The sequence below is a fragment of the Nesoenas mayeri genome (genome assembly GCF_963082525.1).
Source record: "Nesoenas mayeri genome assembly, chromosome: 5".
NCBI classification, from domain to species: domain Eukaryota; kingdom Metazoa; phylum Chordata; class Aves; order Columbiformes; family Columbidae; genus Nesoenas; species Nesoenas mayeri.
Genome location: NC_137548.1, coordinates 53,803,432 through 53,828,008, shown reverse-complemented (window position 1 = coordinate 53,828,008; position 24,577 = coordinate 53,803,432). Strand labels below are relative to the sequence as shown.

Sequence of the window (24,577 nt, the reverse complement as noted above, 5' to 3'; positions counted from 1 at the left end):
TTGGGGTGCTCCTGCTCTCTGAACGATAAGTGATGTAAAGGGAGTGATGTGTGGGTGTGCCTGTGTTCCTTCTGTCCATGTCTGGGAGCAGAAGTTCTTGACAGGTTGTTGTTTTGCCTTTTACAGAACCAAGTCAAGTTTATGACCTCAAGGCAGAATATGTTGGCTTGACTTCTGTGAACTTAATGTGGGCGGTGAGCGACACTGCTTCCAACTCCTACACATACAGGATAGAGGTTGGAAATGGCACCTCTGTTAGGAACCTGACGTCCAGTGTCCCTAAAGTTGAAATTACTGAGTTAATGCCTGGGACGATGTACAATTTCACAGTATTTGCAGTAGCAGCTGACGGTGAGACAGAAGGAGAAGGATTGTCCATAAGCCTGTATACAAGTAAGTAAATTGTGCCTCTCAATTCCACGTAAACATGCAGTTTGTACCAAATTGCCTTGTTTTTTTACCTTGGGTTTCCAACTTTGTATTCTTTCTTATTGCATTGCTCCATGTGCCTGAGAGCATGAGTATCAAGCAGTCTTTGGTAAAAGGGAAAATGTCTGAGATTGTGTGTATTGCGTGGAAAGCAGTTATTTGAGTCAGCTTGGCTGCACAAGTCTATGCAGAGATTCAGCTGCTACAACAATATGATTTTTCTCTACACTTGAGGGCTGAACGGGCCCCCTAAAATGCTTCTGAGAGCAGATTATCACAGCTTATACCAAAGGACCTAGTGTGCAGGGATGTGGTGGCCAGGTTCACAGAGGCTTTTTTTATCTTGAAGCTTGAGTTCTTTGCAGAGTCCCTGGCCCTGGGGTTTCCTGTAGGCTGTGAGGCTGTCTAAGGCCACACTGTCGAATGAGCTGCTGGTTTTGTCCATTTTGTGTCATGGCACCTCTTTCCCAAATTAGAGGGACAGATGGGAGGAGATATTTTTTGTGTGTTTGATTTAGAAGGAGAAAGGAAATAGGCAACACCCCTACAAAGCAATTAGAAGTAGTGTGTCCTGGTGCTGCTGCTGAGAAGATGAACTTGTCTAAGCTGCCTGAGGTGAGTCTTGTCTGCCTGGTGTTGATGCTGAATCAGGCTTGCAGACACAGCCCCTGGGGTGGGTCAACTGTTGGACCTGCTCAAGGAGCCCATTTCTTTCTGCTGGTGTTGGGTAGAGGCTGATCTGAAGGACTCAGACTCCTGGGTGCAATTTTGAGTTAACAGACCAAAATCATGCTACACTCTCCTTCCTTCCCTGATTTCCATGTGTGTCTCTGTCTGGAAACCCACTGTGCAAAGAAATAATTTTAGCAAGTGAAATGAAATAAAGAGCACATATCCCAGAACTCCTGTGGCCTTTCCAGAGATGCTCCAGCATGAACGTCTGAAAGCGGGCATTGATACTGTAGAAGTGCTGCTTGGCTACAAATAATGCTCATTCTGTGTGGAACAGGGAAATGTCTGTGGCTCTTCTTCCTTAATTTCCGTCTTGACAGGCTGTTGTATTGCCTTTCACAGAGCCCAGCCCAGTTCTTGATCCCAAGATTAAATACATTGGTGTGACTTCTGTGAACTTAACATGGACAGTCAGCGACACTGCTTCCAACACCTACAGGATAGAGGTGGGAGATGGCACCTCTGTTAGGAACCTGACGTCCAGTGTCAATGAAGCTGAAATTACCGAGTTAATCCCTGGGACGATGTACAATTTCACAGTATTTGCAGTAGCAGCTGATGGTGAGACAGAAGGAGAAGGAGTGTCCATAAGTCAATATACAAGTAAGTAACAGATTCGTACAGCCCTGTTTCTGGAGTATTGTATTTTGATGTGCAGCACAGGGTTCTGCCTACCTGCCTGACTGTTGTAACTTAGTACTCTTGTAGGCAGAGCTGATGTTTTGGTCCGGGAGCTGGCCAATGTGCCAGGCACGGAATATTAAAGTGCAGAAGCAGCCTTGCCCTGATAGAAAGCTGTTGGTGAAGTTTGTCCCTGAGGCTGACAACTCAGTGACTGTTCTCTGAGAACCTCTGTCTTCCAAATTTGGGAAAGGTGGTTTGTTTTAATTTCCTAGAGTATGGGTGCCTCAGACCATTATTTTAAGAGGATCTCACACAGAGCCTATTGCACCAAGGGAACTTATGTGATTTGGGGGCTGATAGGAGCTATCAGGTTGCAGCAGTAGAGTGAGATTTAGGCAACGCTCGTTCAGGGGAACTGCTTTGGCCATCCAGTACCTGCTGTGCTGAGTATTGAAAGTCTCGGTGTGGTCTTGGAGGGATCACTTTGGAGCTGGCCTGCAAGGCTATAGCCCAGCCTGGTCATTCCATGGAGTGTACTGGAAAGGAAACAGATGCCTGTTTTTGTAATTTGCATTGTCCTGAAGTGTACCTGCATGTGTGCTCCTACCTTTCCAGTGCATTCCCAAATGTCTCTCCTGTGCTGCCTGGCTGTAATGGCTAGTTGCCCTGTTTTGAAGGTGCACAGAGAATAAGGTGCTGCAGAGAGGGTTTTTGATACGGTCTCTCTGCCACAGGAGTGAGCTCAGGGCATGAGTTGGAGAAGTAGCACAGTGCCTGGGTCATCACCTCTGTTCTGCTTCTAGTGATACTGGATGTTCCTTAGCTCTTGCTATGCAGAGATACACCACTGTTTTTCCCCTCTACTCTTTTTTCCTTCCTGCCCACCTTTCTGGATTGCCAGGGTAAACTCTGGAAGTTCTGGCACCATGATGACTGAGGCTCTTGCTTTTGAATGGGAAAGGAAGATGAATCGCACTTGAGATGCCTCTTTCTTATTTTTCTTGTATACAGCCATTGGTGCAAAAGCCTCCATGAGCATCTGGTGATGTTTCTGAGGTTCTGTTGCTCTCTGAACAATAAGTGATGTAGTGATGTGCCTGTGTTCTTCCTGTCCATGTCTGGGAGCAAAAGTTCTTGCAACTTGACAGGTTGTTGTCTTGCTTTTCACAGAGCCCAGCCAAGTCGATGATCTCAAGGCAGAATATGTTGGTGTAACTTCTGTGAACTTAACATGGACAGTGAACAACACTGCTTCCAATGCCTACACCTACAGGATAGAGGTGGGAGATGGCACCTCTGTTAGGAACCTGACATCCAATGCCACGAAAGCTGAAATTACCGAGTTAATACCTGGAACGATGTACAATTTCACAGTATTTGCAGTAGCAGCTGATGGTGAGACAGAAGGAGAAGGGATGTCCGTAAGTCAATATACAAGTAAGTCACAGATTCTTACAGCCCTGTTTCTGGTGGGCTGTATTTTGATGTGCAGCACAGGGCTCTGCCTACCTGTCTGACTGTTGTAATTTCGTACTGCTGTAGGCAGAGGAACTGTGCTTTGACTCTTTGCAGTCAGAGATGTTTGTGGGAAGCAACACAAGGCTTTTTTGAAAAAGTAAAATAAAACCCCTCAAAAATAGTAGTTGTTAAAGGTGGTCACCAAGGCCTTTTACACAATGAACTCTTCCCTAGAGCCTGTCTTCCTGGCTTCCTGATTTGTGTGGGTGGTTTTGCTGCCTTCACTTCTTGCAGGGTGGGGGCATCACACCCTTATTTTAAAGTGCTCCCACAGAGAGAGTAGTGGAGAGCACAGGGAACTTTTATGATTTGGGGGCCTGTGGCTGCCACTGGGCTGCAGCAGGAGAGTGTGAGCTTTGGGTAGTGCTGGCTCAGGAGTGAGCTCAGGGCGTGAAGGGTGGCAAAGCAGCAGAATGCCTGTGTCATCACCTCTGTTCCTCTTCCAGTGATATTTGATGTTCCTCACCTTTTGCTGTGCACAGATACACCACCATCTTCTTTGCCCACCTTCTCCTGCAGCCTTTTATCTTTTCTGACCACATCTCTGAATTCCCAAGTAAAATCCTGGGCGTGCTGGCACTGTGGTGACCTGTGGTCCTGCTTTGGAGTGTCAAAGGGAGATGAATCCTACTTAAGATGACTTTTCTTCAGTTCTCTCTTGCTGCCCATTGATGCAAAAGCCTCCAGGAGCATCTGGTGATGTTGTTGGGGTGCTCCTGCACTCCGAATGATGAGGAATGTAAACAGTGATGTATTGGTGTGCCTGTGTTCCTTCTGTCTGTGTCTGGGAGCAAAAGTTCTTGACAGGTTGTTGTCTTGCCTTTCACAGAGCCAAGTCAAGTCTATGATCTCAAGGCAGAATATGTTGGCATGACTTCCGTGAACTTAACATGGGCAGTGAACAACACTGCTTCCAACTCCTACACATACAGGATAGAGGTGGGAGATGGCACCTCTGTTAGGAACCTGACATCCAGTGCCCCTGAAGTTGAAATTACTGAGTTAATGCCTGGGACTATGTACGATTTCACAGTATTTGCATTAGCAGCTGATGGTGAGACAGAAGGAGAAGGATTGTCCATAAGTCAATATACAAGTAAGTCACAGATTCTTACAACGCTGTTTCTGGTGGGGCTCTGCCTACATGCCCGAGGGTTGAAATACAATATTGTTTCAAGCAGAAGTGCCGCACATGGCCTGCCTACAGTCAGAGATGCTCATGTGTGGAAGGGAGTTCTGTGGGAGGTTTTGTTGCCTTCTCCCTGTAGATGAGGCCCTCTGTCCTTATTTTGAAGGGCTCCCACACAGTGCATTGTGCATGGGGGACCTCCCCCACTAGAGGGGCCTGTGGCTGCAGCAGAGCTGTGGGCAGCACTGTGCTGTGTGGCGCTCAGCTACGCTGCTCTGCTGAGCTCATCAGCAAAGAGGAGAAGGTTGAGGTGCTCCTCTGTTCCTCATGCTGGCATTGTGACCATTTTTCCACCTTCTTGCAAATATGTGCTGCTGTGTCCTTTGTTTTGTCTTGTTTCAACTGAGGTGAAGTGAATCTATCCTCAGTGGAGTTTCCAGAGGTGCCACAGGATGAACCCATTAAGAGAGTCTCTGGTACTGTGAAGGTGCTATTTGGTTACTTACAGTGCTCATTCCTTCCAAAATGTGGAAGCTTGGCTGTGCCTCTTCTTTTTCAGTCTCTGTTTGTCAGCAGATATTTGTGAGCATTTGTGGAGTCTTGACCTTCACAGAGCCCAGCTCCATTTTCCATATCTGGATGGAGTATGCTAGCCTCTGATTTTTCCCATGGAGCACAGATGACACTTCTAACTACACCTACAGGACAGAGATCCAAAGTCATGGTTTCTCCTCTAGAAACCAGATATCCAGTATCACCAGAGCTGTTACTAGTTACTACAGATGTAAACCCTGTAACCTTCTATAATTTGGCCACGTTTGTAGGACTAGCTGACAGTGTTACTGAAGGAAAAGAAATATATATACATTTCAGTGAAATGTGTCCCAGTTGCTCATATCTATCTTTGAACTAATTCTGTTACATCCTGTACAGAATTCTGCTTCTCCTTAGTTTCTTAAAAAATACCCCTTTTAATAGCAAAATAATCCATGAGCCTTTTAACACTTTATTTTGAAGTATCAGTATTTCTTTATCAAGAGAAGAAATAAATTTGCCATGTATTACAATTGTAGAATTTATAAGAGTTTTCATCTTGAAGGCCAAGTCTTTAAGATGTTTAGTTTAGAGGGATCTTTCTTCTCAGTGTTACTGCTACGCTGACTTTTTAAATATAATTTTGTATGTGGTCACAGGGTTGCAATTTTTATATTGTGTTCTATATGACTCTATTGAACATAAACCGACATGTTGTAGTTGCTGCTCTGAGGGATGGCTACCACTGTGCTCTTAATGCACAGACCTTATATCCATTTTCTTATCTGTTGGCCACTAAGAGTTTTACATAATTATACAAGAGGTTAGTGTCAGTCTACATACTACTTTAAAATGTTCTTAGAGTAGTATGTTTGACGGTTGAACAGTGTTTTGAAAACTTTGATCTTGACAGATACTCACCCTACATTTTCTCAGTAAACCTGTCTGCAGAGGAGTTTGCACAGAAGAGGTCTGTGTACTTGGTGTGCTAAATACTTCTCTTTCTCATAAGGTAGCAAGTCTTATAGGCAGTAGCCTCATGTTTTTAAAAGTGGAAAGAAATACTGTAGTTTTACAAACATTTACACACAGAACTTACAAATAGACAGCTTTTTCTATTTACTACAATATTTGATTTCTTACTCCTCTTTTTCTATTATTACTTTTTTTTTTCCTTCTTTTTTATCCAGTTCCTGCCTCGGCAAATTTATTTTGGTGTGAACCAGTGGCAAATCAGTCTTTCCTAATGCTGAAGTGGGAATGTCCTTCTGGTAACAACTCTGGCTTCAGAATTAAAATTCAAATGTCTAATGGCACATGGAAAGAAGAGGAGGCTCCATCCTGCATGAGGGAAGGCTCAGAGGAAACCTTCACGACAGCACCTTTAGATTATTTCAGCACCTATACTGTTAATATTACAACTCTTTCAAATAATTCTGAAAGCCCTTCAGTGTCGAGAACATGTAACACAAGCATTACTGGTAAGCATTAAGATTTGAGAAGGAAAGATATTAATAAAATTAAAATATTAACTTTATGATTGCAGAATACCAAAGTTGATATGCAGGACGTTTATCAGCCTACAGATTATGAATGAAACACTACATTCATGCAAAATCTAATATGACGTGCAATAAATAATACGTTATATGAACAGCATCAGTATTACAGCATTTTCTTGTTTGGAAAACTTTATCAATCATTAAAGTACTAACAAGTATTTGTTTGTAGATCCACCTCGTCCAAGCGAAGCTCCCTTAGTCAAAGCAGTCAGTCACAGCTCGTTGTCTGTTGAATTCTCTGACTTTGAGTCAAGGAAGGGACCATTAAAAGCCTATGCAGTAATGATCACAACAGAAGACGAAGGTAAGATGTTATGATATTATCTTGTAGCTATGCGAAACAGTTTATCACACAGCATTGTTTTAAGCACTAAATAGGCGTTAAATGGAGAGAGAAAATGCTGTCTCAGTTTTTTTAATCACCATTCAAAAATCGTGAGGCAAATAACTTGTTTTATTGAAGTCAGATTACTCCTTATTTTCAGAAAGCTACTCTTTTCACTCAGCCTTTTCCAGCCTGACTTACCCTTGTATATGTCTTGTGTGCTGCCACTGCCGTGTTGCCATCTCAGTTTACCAGTAATTCCTGCCACAAGATTGTGTAGTATCCTTCCAGCCCTGAATAATTGTTCAGAGTTGCTAATATAAGCAGCTTTTCCCTCTCCCTTTTTCAGTTGGAAGATATCTGCAGTAAGATCTTGAGACAGAGAGAGCGCTTTCCTTTTGATTTGACTTAAAACACTTCATTAACTGAGAGAGATGGGTGCAGGTGGAGGGCTTGAATAACATTGTCAGCATTACATGCCATGGGAGGTTGAGCACCAGGGAAAGCTAAAGGGTAGTGTATCAAATTCATCTCTTTAAAGCATCTAAACAGAGAAATACTTTAATTGGTGAATATCTAGTGATAAATCATAAAATTAAGGAGTTTACCTTTGCAGCACAGGTTCTAGTTGAGCTTCTTTTCATTTCATTTTGCCAGTGTACTGGAGGAATAAAGCAGCTGATGGAGATATCTCCCACTTGGGGGAAAACTGACATTCATGCTTATCTTTTGTCTTAACACTGGAAATTGATCTTGCAGCACTTTGTAGATCTTTCTTCTATTGTTTGCCATACAACATATGTCCAAGAAATGCCTATATATATATAGTACATCAGTGCAGAAAATTGCTATCTTTCAAATGCCTATGCAGCTGCCCAGGAGTTGCTGTTTAGAACATCAGTCTCTTGCATGCAGCAACAGCTCTGCTTGTACCTTCTGCCAACCCTGTTCAGTCTTGATGAGATTCAGTGTGTTCTTCGGTGTGGTTTTAATTGCAAGGTATTAAAGAAGGAGGACTTTCAAGATGTGATTGAGAGAAATAAGGAAGGAAGATCACCTGTATTTGTAATAGACTCCAAGTGCTTTGATAGGAGCAGAAAAACGTCCTTATGGACAAGCGTTGCTGCAGGTTTATAGTGTGGACATTGCATTAATATGCTTGAGATGCTTCTCTGTCTTTAGGCAGAAGGGACTTTATTAAATTGTGTAAGCGATGGTGTCTAAGGCTGTTGGAGATGTCCTCAGGTGATATCCAAGACATCCACAAGGAGCTGCAGATATAACTTGGGACATACATCCTTTAGAAATGGAAACTAGGGACCAGAAGGGACATAAATGTATCTCAGGTAGTATTGAACACCCATTTCTAGGCAACTGAGTTAATTGCAATATCGGTGGCTTTTAATAAATGAGCACATTAGAAGAGCTGTCTTGCACCCTGTTCCTGCACAGTTACAGTTGACGAGAGCTTTTCTGCTGGTGGCAGATCAAACCTTGTCTACACAGCTGTAGAAAATTTAGTAGTGCATTTCCACCTTTCAGAGCTGCTGTAAGGCTTCTCCTTTTTAAAGGTGAATTCAATGCTATATCTAGTTTTAGAAGGAGCTTTTAGCTTTGTAAAGGCAGTCAGTAGAGACCAATGTATGTACACTTCAGTCAAATGAGCAAGACTCTTTTTCCTCCTGCAACACTTTGAATATTTACATCAGCTTGCTTGCTCTTGAGTTGCTGGACAACTGGTAACCTGAGCTTGTTTATTACCTCTTAGTCACAGGTGCCTCAACTGTGAAATTTGCCTCAACTTTCTAGGGTTCATTTTCTAATGACAGACACTGTAAACTGATGCTGTTCTGTAGATGGTGTCCTGTTGGTCACTGTTTGACTGTGGTAGCCTGTTCTTCTTGGTCTTTCGAAAGAGAAACTGTTCTGATGACTGGTTCAGTGCTTATCTGTGTCAAGAGAAGGCAGAAATGGACTCATCTCTTTAGGCATAGGTGTAAGACTTCTTGTAAGACACAGCAAGGAAGTATAGGTCAGGACAAGGTTAGTGTCACCCCAAATGAGGCTGTATGCTGTTTGGGTAGCACAATGTTACCAAATACCAGTTGACTTTTTCTACACTGTTTGCATAGTACTCTCTGCATATGTTAGTTGATAGAGTGTGTATATACCTTTACAGAGAAGCTCTACGATACACGGTAGGAGTAAAACTGAAAGGATTTTAAAACAACACTGGGCAGTAGGGAGGTAGTTCAGTAAATTGTATTGCAGTAGAAGAGATTTCTGAGTTTGTCTGTTGCACTCAGCATTTCATATCATGCGGTGTTTATGGAGAAAGGACAACTGTGGTTAATGTGACACACTGTATTAGCATCTCAGCCATTGTGCTGATTGACACAAAATCAGTGGATGATGTATACCACATATATCCTTGTTTTTTCCTGAAGGTTGTGAGTGTTTGAAGTCTAAATTGAACAACACATACAAAGATTTCAAGAAGAAGATGACAGACACCTATGTAACATATGTCATAGATACAGAGCAGGCAAAATCACCTTCTTTCCATTCTCAGAGTGGTACAAACATCGTTCATGTAGGCAAGGGAAACACAATGTATGGCTACGAAAACGGACCATTGATTCCACTTCATTCATACAGGTATTTATCTCAAACTGCTGTTTGCTTAATTTTGCTGCGCTTGAAATCTTAAAGATCATCTAATCAAAAGATTACAGATGTTGCTTAAGGCTGTTAAAACCATGTAAAGTACCTGTTTTCTTTTTTCTTCTCCCTTATCAACAGGGCATGTGTTGCAGGTTTCACTAATATAAGCTTTACTATGGCTGACATCATTGTGGGGGAAGATAGTTATGTATCGTTTTCACCCTGTTCTCAGCTGGTTTTGCTACCCCAGGATCCAGGTATAGTTAATGTTAAATACAGGACTGGTTTGTTTGGCACATACAGTGTGTGGAGATTCCTTAATTATGGCAAGTTTCATAATAACAGCAAAACACCTGTTAGTTTCCCTGTGATGGGCTATTTCTTTGTAGCTTTGCAGTGACACTGCTCTGTAAATTCACACCTTAGTAGTTTTGTGGGTGTCCTCTTTTTTGCATGTATGCCTTCCACTGTGGAAGTAACCAAAAGCTGTGTTACGCATAGCATGCTAAAAGGGATTGGGTCGCACACAGAGGCTTTGGTACAGAAACAAGTAGCGAAAAGTATCTAATGTTCTAACAGTTCTGGTAAATTAGAAGCAGGTCTATTGAAATGCAAATACTGGTCCCTTGATCCCATTTTTTTATTAATTTATCATTCTTGGCTTATTATTCTTAACAAACTTTCAATACTGGTACTGCCAAAGGACACAGTATAACAACATGTTTGGTAGAGCAGAGTGTTCTTGTAGCATGTGGATTGAGTTAGATCATTACCAAAGAGGTAAATCAGTAATGACTAATAGTGTTTCTCTTTTATCAGGGGTCATTGCTGGAGCCGTTATTGGATGCCTTTTAGCTTTATTGGCTGTAGTTGCTATCGGGGGTTTCATATTCTGGAGAAGGGGAAGGTAATGCATGTTCATTATTGTATTTGTTGGGATAAGGAACACCAGCTATTTCACTTCAGTATCTTCTCCTAAAAAGGTGCCTCTACTTTATCCACTTCTGTCATAATGCTTTAAAATACATTCCATTAAAAATGTTATTGGATGTTGCAGATTAGAGTTGATGTATCAAACTAGTTTAATTACTTTGTTCAACCCTATAGTTACGAACTAATGAGTTAAGATTTGTTTTGTTTAGCTTTTCTGAATTCATACACTCTGAAATAATTCAGTTAGAAGAGAGCAAACGTCACAAATTTTTGTGCTAAAAGACATATGTAATTGTATCGTAGATGGTTTTATTTTAAATTATCTATTAATCACACTTTTTAATTGCTTGATGGCCTGTCACATGAAACTTCCATTCTGGAGTTTCCAGGCGCTGATGAGTTGCCAGGGTTTGAGCTGATCTTTCTGTTTCCAGTCTTTTCTGAATAATCTGGGACTTAAGAGCCCACAAAGGCTTTTTCTTGCTTCTGATCATGTGGTACATCCTTTCCAAAGAGTTAGCTGTAGTGCCTTAGGTCCAGTTTTCTTAGTTTCTTCGATTAACTGCTGTTATTTTTGCAAGTGTGTCCGATAGCTGTGGACACTAATGAGCTTCCTTCAAAGTTAGTGACACTTATTTTCATTTAGCTTCCACTTTCAGTACCACTGATACATCACTGTTGAACATTTAGTGTAGGTATTCTGGGAATAAGTTGCAATTCCCTGGAGATGTTAGCTAGTGTTGCTGATCCCTCGGGTGTACTACTTCCACCAAACCATGTACTTTGTATTCAGATGTTATCCTCTGCTTCCAGCAGAAAGAAACAGTCCCACTGCATAAAATCACTGAATGAAGGATGAAGTATTTTATTCTTACTCCAGGTGTAAGGTTAGCTCCAGGAGGGGTTTTTTTGGACAGAATGAAGTGCATAGAAAGAAATTGTTCTGAACAGCCACAGGAAATAGCTGTCATCAGAAATCTCATATGAATTCCATTAAATTCTACTATGAACGTATTATGTTGTTTTCTTTCACCTTATAGGAAAGATAAAAGAAATACTGAAGTGTCCTTTTCTCCAATTAAGTAAGTCCAGATCCTTTCATGCATTGCTTTGTGAGCTCAAGTGATATTTGCAAAACTCACTCTGAACCCTGATACTTGTTTTCTGTGCAGTTTTTATAGTATTTTGCAGTATTAATTCCTTGTGGAATGTCAAGACTCCACCCTGCAGACTAAAAAGAATCATATTGAGACTTCTAGAGTTGCCACAGGGATTTGAGTGCTCCCTTCATGAATCTCTATTAGACACACAAATGCTCCAAGTAGTCTTGAAAAAGAGGATGTTTGAATGAGACACAGGCTTCCATGCACACTGAGGAAACAATCCAAATTGTGCAGAAAGTGCACACAGGCAAAATTCTGCGCTGTGGCCTGAATTTTCCTTTGTTTTATGACTTCTTTGTGCTCAGCCATTCTGATAATGTTGAGAATGTAAAAGCTGTCAATGGGAGGGTAACCACATTGTATTGGAAGTCACAGGCAGTGCAACTGAATCACATCATTGGTTCTTGCACCAATTTTTGTGCTGATGGAAAGGCATGGTCGGAGTGTCCTATGAAGACCTGTGTAGACTTTGACAGCTGACTTAAAAGACACCAGGGCATGGGGCCAATCTGATGGGAGCACAGAAGTGGCTGACACCTTCTGTGATATTCTCTTCCTGAAAGATGTGCTCTTCTCTCCTTGGTTTAACAGATCAGTTAGGTGCTGTGCTTGACATCCTGACCTCTGTAAATGCTCAGTTTTGTGGCTGCTACTAACAGTCATGCTTTCATTCTTAGATTCACATAGTGAAAAATACAGCTGCATGTTTCTAATCAACCTTTTTTTCTTCCCCCCACCCTCCCCTGAAGAGTCAAGAAGTAAGTAAGATACACTTTCTAACGCATTAACTGAATTCATCATTTATTTACCTAATACCAGTTACCAATACATGGCTTTTCTCATTTTAGATCAAAAATGATTAAAGTGGAGAACTTTGAGTCCTACTTTAAGAAACAGCAAGCTGACTCCAACTGTGGTTTTGCTGAAGAGTATGAGGTATGTGTCCTCAGTGGAGAGAGCTTCATGACAAATATTTTGGGAAAGGCAAATTAACATTCCTCTGGAGTGTGAGGCTTAGTGAAGGAGAAGAGTCCTTTACTATAAAGATTAAGCTGCATGTATATTATCCTTCCCTTCCGTGATTCAGCTCCAAATTTAGTTGAAGTGCATGGTACATATTTCACATCTGAACCATTATCTCTACCTGTGAGCTTCCAGCATGGCTGCTGCTCAGAGCTCTCACCAGAGCCAGGATTTCTAGAGTCCTTGCCCGAGTTAGCTAAGGGAAAGTTATTTAACTTCTCTGCGCTTTGTTTTTTTAATCTTGTTTTTGTACAAAGCAAGACAGGTTTCTTGCTAATATCACTGACTCCTTGAATGTGTAGGTGTGATTTGCAAACCACACCTGTGAACAGCTTGAGGAGCAGTCAAGGAAACAGCAATTAGGATTTCCTTAGTGACCGCAACTGTTTTCCTATTAAATGCCCTAAAGCACAATTGTTCTATGGTACAAAAGACAGGAATTGAGTGTCAGTAAGGCTTCTATTGTCATGTCTGCTGTTAGATTATATATATATATATATTTTTTTTTTTTTTTTTTCTCCAACTCCTCGAACCTATTGACTTTCTTCTTTCCAGATCCAATTCTGTCTCTTTGATTTTTACTTTACAGGCTGGTGCTCTGCCCTTGCCTTCCTCACAGATATGGCTTTCTTCAGGCCTTTCATGATGTACTTGTTCCCTTTTTCCCTCTAATGTCTGCAAAGCTTATGCCTCGGGGTCACAATGAGGGTGCAGTTGATGTCCCTGTCATATATTTCTGCAGAACCGTTTCCACGCTTTTAAAGCTCATCTCTGGGTTTTAAACACACTACTATTCCTACATTGTGTATTAATCCCTTCTCTAGCTGGTTTGTCACTGTCACACTCCCACTCTGTAAAAAGCTGATTTTTATTGTCATTTATTCCAGTTTAATATGGCTACTTTTACAGCAAAGGCCAGGAGTGTATGGAGTATTTGTATTGTTTCAGTTTTATTTCTGTAAGATTCCTAAACTAGGACCAGGTGCTCATGAATCCCTTTTTTTTATTGTAGGAACTCAAGTCTGCTGGTGTTCATCAGCCCAAATTTGCTGCTGAACTTGCTGAGAACAGGGGAAAAAATAGATACAATAATGTCTTACCATGTGAGTTGCTCTCTTAGGTTTTGCATCTTCTACTGGTTTTCAGGTGAAAACCTTGGGTTTGGCTAATCTGGCTTTAATAGTACCCAGAGGTTTCAAAGAGGGATTGATGTCACTTTCCAAATAGATGAATTTGGGCTGCTGCTTTCCCAGAATCACTATATAAGCAAACCTAAAGAGCTTTCTCTTGAGAACATTCCCTAAAGTTCCTAAACTTTCCCTCAGGAAAGCTCCTTGAAGAACTTTCCCTTGAAATAAATTTAATTTTCCATTTTTGAGAAACATGCAGTCCCGATAGAAAAAATAAGAGGCTCATGGTTGACTACAGACAGACAGGTGTGCAGAGCTATGAGAAATACTAAGACCCTGCGGGTCACCTTCGCAGATGAACCAAGATCCTAAGCCCTGCCAGGCTGTCTGTGGGCATCCCAGCGTGGCGGAGTGGAAGATGGAATTGAGCGCAAGGAGTGGTGGGTGTTTAGGGATGCTTTGGAGGGAAAACATCAGCTGCCATGGCAGCAGGAGACAAATTACCTATTTTTCTCCAGTAACTAAAACTATAGTAAATTTCATAAATTTGCAAAACCAAACTATGTTTTAAAAAAATAATAATTCTCTGACTATTCTGTGTTTTTATTCTGGTGGCTCATTTTGCTGAAGTCTTTCATTATAAAAATTTTAAACTACTGCTCTGTATGATCCCTTAAGTTATATTCTTGTTAAAACGCACATTGTTCTAAACTACTTCTTATTTAGAAACCTTGCAATAGATGAAGCAGTATATTTCTGAAAAGCTCTGGTTCTAAAATTCATAATTTTCTTTCTTTTGTCTTTCTGCAGATGATATTTCTCGTGTTAAACTTTCAGATCAAAGCTCTGCAACTGATGATTATATTAATGCAAACTATATGCCTGTAAGTTGCTTCATTAGTTGAAATGGAATATAACATGTATTTTTATGATGCAGGTTTAACACATCATAATGTTTAAAATCAGCTTTACATGTCTCATTGGTGCAAGTGTATGTGTCTATATATATTTTATTTTTTCTTCTTAGGGCTATAACTCAAAGAAGGCATTTATTGCTGCACAGGGTCCTTTACCCAATACTATAGAAGACTTCTGGCGCATGATTTGGGAAAAGAATATCTACTCTATTGTTATGTTGACAAAATGTGTTGAACAAGCTCGGGTATGTTTTTATTAGACCTGAATGGTCTCTTTGAGGACAGCTGACTCTTTCTAATTTTGCTGTTATCCTAGCAGGTTGGAGACAGACCACTTTCTTCTAACAATCATCCACTTCCTGGAAAACTGTTTTCTGAATTAAATAAGCCACATGTTTTTAGCTTTTTCCCGTTTTTTGTATCTGCTGGCTACCAGAATAGATCATCTTAAGAGGGTTGTGGAATCACTGTCTTTAAGGGTGCGCTCTTCTCCCTAAAGAATTATTCTGGTAGAGCTCCTCTTGCCTTGTGACAGGCCACTGGGAAGGGTGATGTGCTTTCTAGCCTTGCTTCAAGTGGTGTATGATTTAAAACTTAACCGTCAGCTGCTTCACTGCTGTGTGTAATGTGTCTAACATTTTAACTCTCTTCTTAGACAAAATGTGAGCAATACTGGCCAGATAAACAACCCAAGAGCTATGGTGACATTATTGTGACAATGGTCTCAGAGATTGTCCTTCCAGAATGGACAATAAGAGATTTCACTGTAGAAAAGGTGAGTACCCCCTCAGTTGTTAGTGTATAAATATCTGTAGAAGTGGTTTATTGTATCACTGTGACTTCATATGTCAAGCAACCCTGGAGTGACAGAATGTAATAATTTCACTAAAACTTAATGGAATTCATAGTTATCTGAGGGGAAAAAGGGAAAGAGTGGTTTATTTTAACTTGAGGCTTTGAATGTATTGGTCTGCTTTCTGTCAAAAGTCTTTCTTAAAACCTTTCACACTATGTAGCAACGAGATTTCTGTGTTCTTTCTGTATATGCATTTGTTCATAGGCCCTGGCTTCCCAAAACAGTGTTAGTAACATATCCAGAGGTGGGAATAAGTTGTCAGTAAGACCCTCCCTGTGGCAGAAAGGGATGTGCCAGCGAAATGCAGCCTGCTAATGGGAATTGCTGATTGTCCCATCAGTGATACTGCAGCTCATGTTTCCCTGAGACTTGCACCAAAACTTTTGTTTATGTAGATAATTGTGATATCTCCTAGACTTAACATTTAGCCCCATCTTTGTCAACAAATGTAATGCAGGAGAGATGATCTTGGAGCACATCTTGGTCTAAAAGGAAGTTATTTCAAAGTATTCTCTATCAGAGGAGATGGAAGAGGGAAACTGAAATATCCTTGGTCAAATGACTGCGCAGTTTATAACAAGCATCTTTAATGAAGCTGAGCTTTGCCCAGTACATACGGCAGTAAGCCCAACTGGTGCTCCTCTGAAGTCAGTTTTCTCTCTTTTTTTTTTAATGTATATTCCTCTAGTCCAACACACCAGAGAGCCACACAGTGCGTCAATTCCATTTCACCTCCTGGCCAGATCACGGAGTGCCGGAGACAACAGACCTTCTCATCAACTTTAGACACCTTGTTCACGAGTACAGCAGTCAAAATCCAATTGACTCTCCTACTCTGGTGCACTGCAGGTAGGAACAACTTAACATGTTTGTATTACACATACTGTTATCTTGTGGCTTTTTAAAAAACAATTCTTTTTCAGTGGGGCTGGGGAGGAAAAAGGTCTCTTTTCTTAAGGGTTCACCCTGCTAAATGAAACCCTTTTTCTCATGGTTCAGAAACATAGTAGTGCTATGTAGGTAGCAAAGTACACAATACAGAAGTTCATTAGAACAGACTGTCTCCCCTAGCCTGCAAAACTTGCCTTTTCAAGTGCTTTTTTCTGTAATCTTGTGCATGTGCAAGGCTGGGAAGCCCAGAAGTGTGTCCTCCCTCCTTCTTGGTGGTGTCAAGAACTACCCCTCTGGACTGCAGAGACTTGTAACACCTGTGCCGCAGAAATAACAGAAAGCATCTTACTAGCCTCACTGTCTTTTCATCGGGCCACCAGTGAGCAGGCGATTGAGAGGAAGCAATAACTAGTTCTCCATGTCGTTGCAGTGCCGGTGTCGGGAGGACAGGGACGTTCATTGCCATTGACCGCCTGATTCAGCAGATTGAAATGGAGAACACTGTGGATGTGTACGGAGTGGTGTACGATCTTCGCATGCACCGGCCTTTAATGGTGCAGACTGAGGTGGGGCTGGCTGTCACCCAGCAGCATATTTTTCCAAAGTGCTTAATAATCCAGGAAGAGTGGACTCAAGATGTAGCTCAGAATTACAGGAAAATGAGATATTAACGAGCAACCTGAAATTGTTTTTTATTTAGCTTCCCTCTTTCCTGCCTCATCTCTCTCTGTAGCCACAGTTGTAGCCAGGGGCTGTGATATGTCTAAGCAGTCCCTTCACAGAGTACTTTGTGGGACTGGCATTTCCAGCTGCAAAGAATCAAATCCTGAAGAAGTTCTTTGCAGCTTGTTTTACCTATGTCAGTCTCATCTTTATAGCTGTGAGCCAGAATTATCTTGAGTCAAGTGGTCTTGGTGTGCTGCTTTTCTTTTGTGTTCTGTGGGAACACACGTGTTCATGCTGAAATTATCACTTTGATCCAAGGAAGTGTGTGGATTAATTCAAACTGATTTGGAAACAGCTGTAAAATCTTCATCAAGAAAGTGTAAGAGTTTTTGGCATGACAGTAAATTTGATCCTAGTTTTTTATGGAGGGTGATCAGATGACATCATGAAGTCCCTTCCAGCCCTATTTTCTGTGAACTATGCATACAACTTCTAAAAAAAGCTCTCTGATAACGTTTGCAGTGCATCTGAAAACCAAAACCTATATTCAAGAGCAGAATTACTTCCAAAATCAGGTATTTTCTAGAAATATATTACCCTCCTTTTTCTTCTTCTCCCACCAGGACCAGTACGTCTTCCTAAACCAGTGTGTTATGGATATTATTAGATCCCAGAAAGACAAGAAAACCGATCTTATTTACCAAAACATGACAGCAATGGCAATCTATGAAAATTTCACACCTGGATCAAGCTTCGGGAAGGCCAATGGCTACCACGCGTAACCTGGCAGGAAGGCAGCGTCTCCAGGAGGTGTTATCTGCACAGAGCAAAGGGAGATGTTCTACTCATGTTTCCTGGGATTGTGTGCAGTGTCTCACGTCTGGCTTCTGCCATTCTCTCTGCATTCGAAGATGTGATCTACAGGAGGAAAACCACAATGCTGGCAGAAGCTGCAGACTGATATTTAAAAAAAAAAACAAAACAAAATCACGCAAAACTATTTAAATTTAACACAGGAATCTTGCTTTTTCTTGGGAATATAACAGTGCTGATAGGCAAAATAGCATTTGCAGTATGAACAGTGAACTAGAATTTAAATATTAAAATAATAACACAAAGTTTTTATTACAATTTTATATTATTTCATTTTACAGACACCAGGCTTGTGGGCTGTTTTAATATATTTAAGTTTCAGGAACATATTTTATCTACTGTATCTGGTTACTTAGCTAATAGATATGTGCCTCTTTGATTTATTTTTTTTTGTGTTCCTTTTTATTTAAAAAGGAGTACAAACAGCTCCTTCAAATGGACATTTGTACTTGGAAATCGTGCCTTTTCTAGTTGCTACTCTAGGAAAAAAAAACAGCAGAGATTCTATTTTTGTACTGAAACTCTTAATGAGAACACAGATTTTTAAATAAGGCTTATGTCAAATGTAACTGTAGTTGCACTGTTGGCAGGACTTTCCAGAAGTTTGGAGGTGAGCTTTGTTTTTGCGTTTCACCACAAATATCACCTGCCTTAATGTTTCAGTGCCTCTGCTAGAGGAAAAGGAGTGTGGTCTGCACTCCGAGCTTTAACTATAGTAAAAAAACTGAGCAAGTGAATATGTGAATGCGTGTGCAGGGTTGTGTGTGGGTGTGTATGAAGGACAGAATAGCTCCTCCCTGTTTCTGGCTGGTATTCTGGTTTTTGTACAATTTATAAAGATTTATTTGAAGGTGCAATATATGATTTACTGAATAATGATCACTCTATTCTAATAGTTTTACTCAGGTCGGTGTCTTTTCATCAATGTTGTTGTTTTCCTCAAATATATAAATCTGTGAAAATGTTGAACTAAGGTTCCAAGTGTCCAAGTACTCCCAAACAGATTGAATGGCTTTACTGTTTCTACCAAAACAAATTGCACAACATTCTGCTGTAAAGACCAATTATTCTGTTGTTTTAGCCATTCGAAACTGAGATACATCTTACCTGCCTGCATCTCATTGATCTAATGTAATTTTTTAATAATTATTTGCAATATACTGCTGCTGTTGTTTTAACTGGTCCTTTTAAAAATGGAAGAAACAAGCAGAAAACCCCTTGTTGCTGTGTTACAAGTCAGGGATTAGATTGGCTTTATTTTGCTGGTACATAACTGTTAGACTTATGAAGGCATTACCAATGAAGGACTTCTTAAGTAGCTTGGGGGGGATGTTTGTTGGTCTTCGGATCATTGCACTGGATGCATTGCAGAGGAATATGAAGTTTATGAATAATGCTATAGAATAGCTATAAAGAGGTGAAAATCTTATGAAGGTTTAATAACCAGAGTTCCTTGAATTCTGCTGCTTTTTTTTTTGTTTGGGTTCTTTTTTGGTTATTTGTTTGTTTTAGCAGAGTTGTCAGAAAAAACTACAGATGCTAGGACTATATGTGGCATTGCAGTGGAACATGACAACCTCACAGGATTCACTGTCAGCTGAAAGAAAACATAGGAATTCCTGGTGCACAACTGTAACCTTACAGATATCCAGAGGAACCTTTACAACGTGGTGTGCTCTGTGAGCAAAACTGGAGGACAAACCACAGTGCGCTTCAGCTTTTTTTGTAGCAGCCATTTGTGTGTTCTTGAATATATATTTTTTTGGTCTTTCTCTGAAATACTTGTAAATAAACAAACAAAATGATTCTTCCCAACTCCATCCAAACTGGCAGTCCCCACAGAGTGGATCTCTCACCTGGCATTCTTCCTAAGCTGCTGTCAGATGACACACAAAGATAAACCACTTGGACCAAACAGAACCATTCCAAAGGAACTGGGAGGGGAAGACAGCTCGCCCCTTACAGTCACATTATTTTTTTTCCTCTTAATCTTTTAATTACTGCCCATCTGTGTGGAGCATAGAGCCAGTATTTGCTATTCCAGGTCTTCCAAGAACTTGCTGCCTTAGGGTGGCAAATGCTTTCTTGCTTCAGAAGGCCCTTGTTTAATATAGCACAGAAGAGAGGAAGATGAATCTTCTGTGCTAGATGGTGTCTTTGCGTTATATTGCAGCAGAACATCAGAAAACCAGCTCGAGTGGTGTGTTTCTGCCTAACCACTGCCCAGATACTGTTGCAGAAAACAAACCTCCCTGTCCCATTGGTTTGATGTTGGAAGCAGGTGCCAAATTCTCACTTGTGTCATCATCTAATGATTATCCGTTTTTAATATAACTGTATGCATGTGTTTTCCCAAAACTGACTCATTGTGAGAAGGGACTGAAGTTTGAAGTAAATGACCTGCTGATCCCAGGTATAGGTGGAAGCAGTTGTTAAGGCTTGAAATGTTGTAAACATGAAATTGCCCATAGTGTTGATGTGAATAAGTGGGATGTGCCTCATAGGTCCTCTCTCCAGGAGGACTACAGGTAGTGCTCCTACTACCTTGTGGATCTACCTGGTCAAGATGACTTGAATTCCTGCAAATATTTTTTTCCCTGCCTTCTGATGTTCTCTGTGTTACAGCTGCTGAGATGTCTCTTTGGTCAGTGTTTTCTCTCATTGCTTATCTAAAACTTCTCGGGCTGAAAGCTCCACTGTGTGGCAATTTCATCTCCTGCATTTCTGTTCTACTCTTTTTCCCATTTGGGGCCTGCTTAAGAAGGGAAAAGTGACGTGTTTCAAATAAGTGACTGTTGAATATCTTGAAATGATGTACAAATTTTATTGTTTTCATATTTGTTGTACAGGAAATTTCAGCACATGTCTATAATGTTTTTAATGGTTTGATTTGTTTTTAAAGATATAAAAATAACAATTAAAAAGCATCATCCTAGAGCACTTTCTGTTGTCTTGTTGTTTTGTGGGTTTTTTCCTGTCTTGTCCCTTTCTTGGGGTTTTCAGTTCCTTTTGAATAAAATTAATTTGCCAAAATATAACTTCATTTAGATTGGCTCTAGAATGGATACAGAAAGTGAGCTGCCATCCTCCAGGGTGGCACTTGAGTTGGATTTATATTATGGTCACTGGGACTCCCTGCGAGGGTGTTCATTTATCACTGAGACCTGCCTGGCAGGACCAGGCCTAATGCTCATGTGTTCTGGTGGTTGGTGGTTTAGAATGTTAGAGATTGGAAGGGACCTCAAAAGATCATCGTGAGGAGCTTGGTACTAGTTAAAGGAATAATACCTTGATCAAAAGTCAGTCAAAAGATTTCCACTCACTGAAATAGCTTTGGTGGAGAGCCAGTGTTTCTATGACTCATTTACTTCCAGAAAATCAGGAGTGAGGACTTTTTCATCTCTTGAAGGAGATGCTCTGTTGTCAGGGGGCAGTGATACAAGGGGGTGCAAAAGTATCTTTGTATGTTCTAGCTGGTTTCTTGATTACAGTTCACCTGACTGCTGATGCATATAAAATTACCTTAGTTAAGTTCCTTTCTTCTACAGTTCTTAGTTTCCATTCCTTGCTGCCATCTGAATCACTCTCAAGGAGGATCATGTGCCTGGAGGGTGATACTGGCACTCAGCAGCTCTCCAGTTTGTCACATGGTGCTGACATGTTCTGTAGAATCTTGTGATCCTCCATGGTAACTCTGCTGCATCTGCTGAAATGACTGCGTGGTGAGATGGGCAGAGCAAAGACTGGTTGCCTTATCACCTTCCATTGGGAGCATGTGGCAGCCACAGGATGGTTGTCTGAGTGCTCTTGGTGAGACTTGTGCTGCAGAAGCAAAGCTGTGACAATGAACCTCCCAGTGCATGGCCTGCAGCAGGTGACCACCACTGCCAGGGGCAATCAGCCTCAGGGAGACACAGAGCAAAATTCCTTTTTTTTTTTTGTTTTTTCCCTTAAATCTCATAGGTTTAAAATAATAAAACTCAGTAAAGCCAGCTGTTCTGGCTGTCCTTTGGACTGTTAGTCTGTTTGGGTGGGTAGAGCTGAACCTGTCTGGAAATCGTGTTCTGTACCTAGTCTTGTCATTGACTGGTTTTACTGCCTTTGAGACTAAAAAGGTGGAGGTCAGAGAAGAGAGGATGTAACATTTCTGTCCTGTTCTTTGCTTCATAAATGGGATGTGGTCAGAAATACTGCTGCCCTTGGATGCCCTTCCTGGCTGGGTGTTTTCAGGCAGTGAGTGGAGTTTGGAGATGAATAGATGTAGATGTGCTTGCAGAAGAGGCTCAGAAACAGGAGGCTGGAAGGGAAAAACACCTAAAAACTTTACACATGCTTTTTTTCTCAAGTAAAAACAAAAAGCCTCTTAGTGTTAGGGAAGATGCTAAGTCTTAACAGCTCCTGGGTGATTTGAGTAAAAAATAATTTTAAAATGCAGATGCAGTCACTTTTGTCCAGCAGCAGAATGAATGGCATGCAAATATCAACAATTTACTTCTGAGGTACGCAGGCAGTGTGCTCTCCCACTTCTTATCCCCACCAGAGAAGTTACTGTACTTCCTTGTTCCAGTTACTGTGGCTCTGCTTCAGGGAGTCCCCTTCACCTCTTCACATAAGACATCATGTTGTTGAAACTTCTGGCATTAAATGGTTCCATTTTCAGCACTTTGCAGAAATGTTAATGGAGTTGGTAGCAAACAGTGTCTCTCTCCAGTGCTGTGCTCTGTTCCATTCTCTGTTGTGGTGGGCAAGCTCTTTGCCCATGCCAGCCTCCTGCCTGGGAGGGAGGAGGAGGAAAACAAAGCAGAAAACCTGACTTGGAATCACCAGGAGGAGCTGCTTCCTGCCTTCATTGCTGGCAGAAGGGAAGGAGCTGTTTGTACATCTCACAAGGGGGAGAGACTGGGAGCCCCTCTCAGACTATCAGATCTGAAGAAAAAGATTCATGACCCAGGCCTGTTCGTCTCTGTTCCTGTTACCTGGCAAAACCCCATTTATTCATTCAAGTTGTTTTTCCTGGGTTTATTTCATTTTAAATTGATCTCATCTCCCAACAGCCAGAGCAAAGCCAGCAAATTAGCCCTTCTCATTTAGAAAACAGTCTGTTTTGATCTAAAGAGAGTTACTTCAATTCACGTTTTACCTCCAGCTTTCCAAGTGACCAGGGAGAAGCCAGATTCTTTGGAATGATATTTTGGCTGTAACGCTTGTGTTTCGCAGACATCCCTGGTATATTAATAGTGCTTACAAGAAGATTGCTAGGGTCACAAGAGCTGCATGTTCAGTGTGAGGGACATAGTGCTCTCCACGCACCATGCCATGTCTCTGCCCTTGTTTTAGTGCAGGGCAGGATGGGCAAGAAGTCACAGAATGACAGAATCGAATGGGTTGGAAAAGACCTCAGAGATCATCAAGTCCAACCCTTGGTCCAACTTCAGTCCATTTACTAGATCATGGCACTAAGTGCCATGTCCAATCTCAGTTTAAAAACCTCCAGGGATGGTGAGTCCACCACCTCCCTGGGCAGGCCATTCCAATGCCTGACTACTCTCTCTGTAAAGAGTTTCTTTCTAATATCCAGCCTAAATTTCCCCTGGCAGAGTTCAAGTCACGGGCACTCTGGAAGAAAAATTTGGACTCTTTTTTTATTTTTTCTTCACTCTGGTGGTTTTCTGATGTGGTATTTCCAGCATTGGGAATGTACTATCAGAAGGAAAACAGGTTCTGTGATAAAGGCTGACGTAATGTCAGCTCTGATTAAGGCATGTATCTACCTAAAAGGTGATGGCTGTCTATAGAAAGGAAACCAGCCTGTTCGTTTCTGCTTTAAGCCTCCAGATGGCACATGATACCGCTGTTCTTTCCAGGGAGAGACTTTCCAGCCAGGCTGCTCGATTTTTTGCTGCCTGCCCAGATTCTCACAACCTTCCTCCACCCCATGTGCTGTTTCCCCTCTGCTCCCGCCGCTGCAGGTGCACAGCCTGTCTCCTCTAGCCCCGGCCAAACCCCTGCCTGCCTGCTCCCCAGGAGCTGGGTGCAGAGCCCTGTACACCTCATCACATTACTTTTTTCACAAACACTTCAAGCCCAGCAATAGCCTGACAATGTCAAACAGTCCTTTGCTTCCTTGGGAAGCGCTCTTACACTTGAGTCTTGTTGATATCTAGACATTATCTGATGGTGCACGTAGTCCAAAGTGTAAGGGCTCTGGCTGGGACCAGCCTGGGGCTGGTTTATTGGCTGTGTTCTCATTTCCCAGGTTATCAATCTGCTCTGCAGCTGTTTCTGGCAATAATGGATTTATAGGATGCTGAACACAGTGCAGATACATCAACAGAGACAGCAAACAACAAAGTGCTTGCTCATACTGCTCAATATGTGTAACAGTTAAAAGGCTATTTCAGTTAATGGATCTGTTTATGTGTGTGTGTGTAGCACTAACTGTGATTTTTCTGGGCCTTTTTTTACATAGGTCCTTAGGGAGGTTTTAAATGCACCTTTTAAAGCATCCGGCAACATCTGCTGAGTTACTTTTGGCTTTTTCTGTCTCCAGACTGAAATACAGTGGGATTTGAATGCAAAGCTCTAATGATAGATACATATTTTTACAA

At 41.3% G+C, this 24,577-nt stretch overlaps 1 protein-coding gene across 1 annotated transcript in view; it reads left to right on the top strand.

Annotated features, from left to right (window-relative positions):
- Window positions 1-17,878, top strand: part of PTPRJ (protein tyrosine phosphatase receptor type J) — a gene marked incomplete at both ends in the record, with an annotated part of 75,433 nt that extends 57,555 nt beyond the window's left edge. Inside the window, 18 exons of the mRNA XM_080345454.1 lie at window positions 127-393; window positions 1,504-1,764; window positions 2,956-3,222; window positions 4,133-4,399; window positions 6,157-6,447; window positions 6,698-6,832; window positions 9,301-9,511; window positions 9,656-9,774; window positions 10,337-10,424; window positions 11,491-11,532; window positions 12,462-12,549; window positions 13,649-13,739; window positions 14,577-14,650; window positions 14,794-14,928; window positions 15,339-15,458; window positions 16,228-16,388; window positions 16,861-16,996; window positions 17,720-17,878. Coding sequence (XP_080201580.1) covers window positions 127-393; window positions 1,504-1,764; window positions 2,956-3,222; window positions 4,133-4,399; window positions 6,157-6,447; window positions 6,698-6,832; window positions 9,301-9,511; window positions 9,656-9,774; window positions 10,337-10,424; window positions 11,491-11,532; window positions 12,462-12,549; window positions 13,649-13,739; window positions 14,577-14,650; window positions 14,794-14,928; window positions 15,339-15,458; window positions 16,228-16,388; window positions 16,861-16,996; window positions 17,720-17,878 — 2,912 coding nt within the window. The remainder of the gene's footprint in view (window positions 1-126; window positions 394-1,503; window positions 1,765-2,955; window positions 3,223-4,132; window positions 4,400-6,156; window positions 6,448-6,697; window positions 6,833-9,300; window positions 9,512-9,655; window positions 9,775-10,336; window positions 10,425-11,490; window positions 11,533-12,461; window positions 12,550-13,648; window positions 13,740-14,576; window positions 14,651-14,793; window positions 14,929-15,338; window positions 15,459-16,227; window positions 16,389-16,860; window positions 16,997-17,719) is intronic.
- Window positions 17,879-24,577: the final 6,699 nt, after the last annotated feature.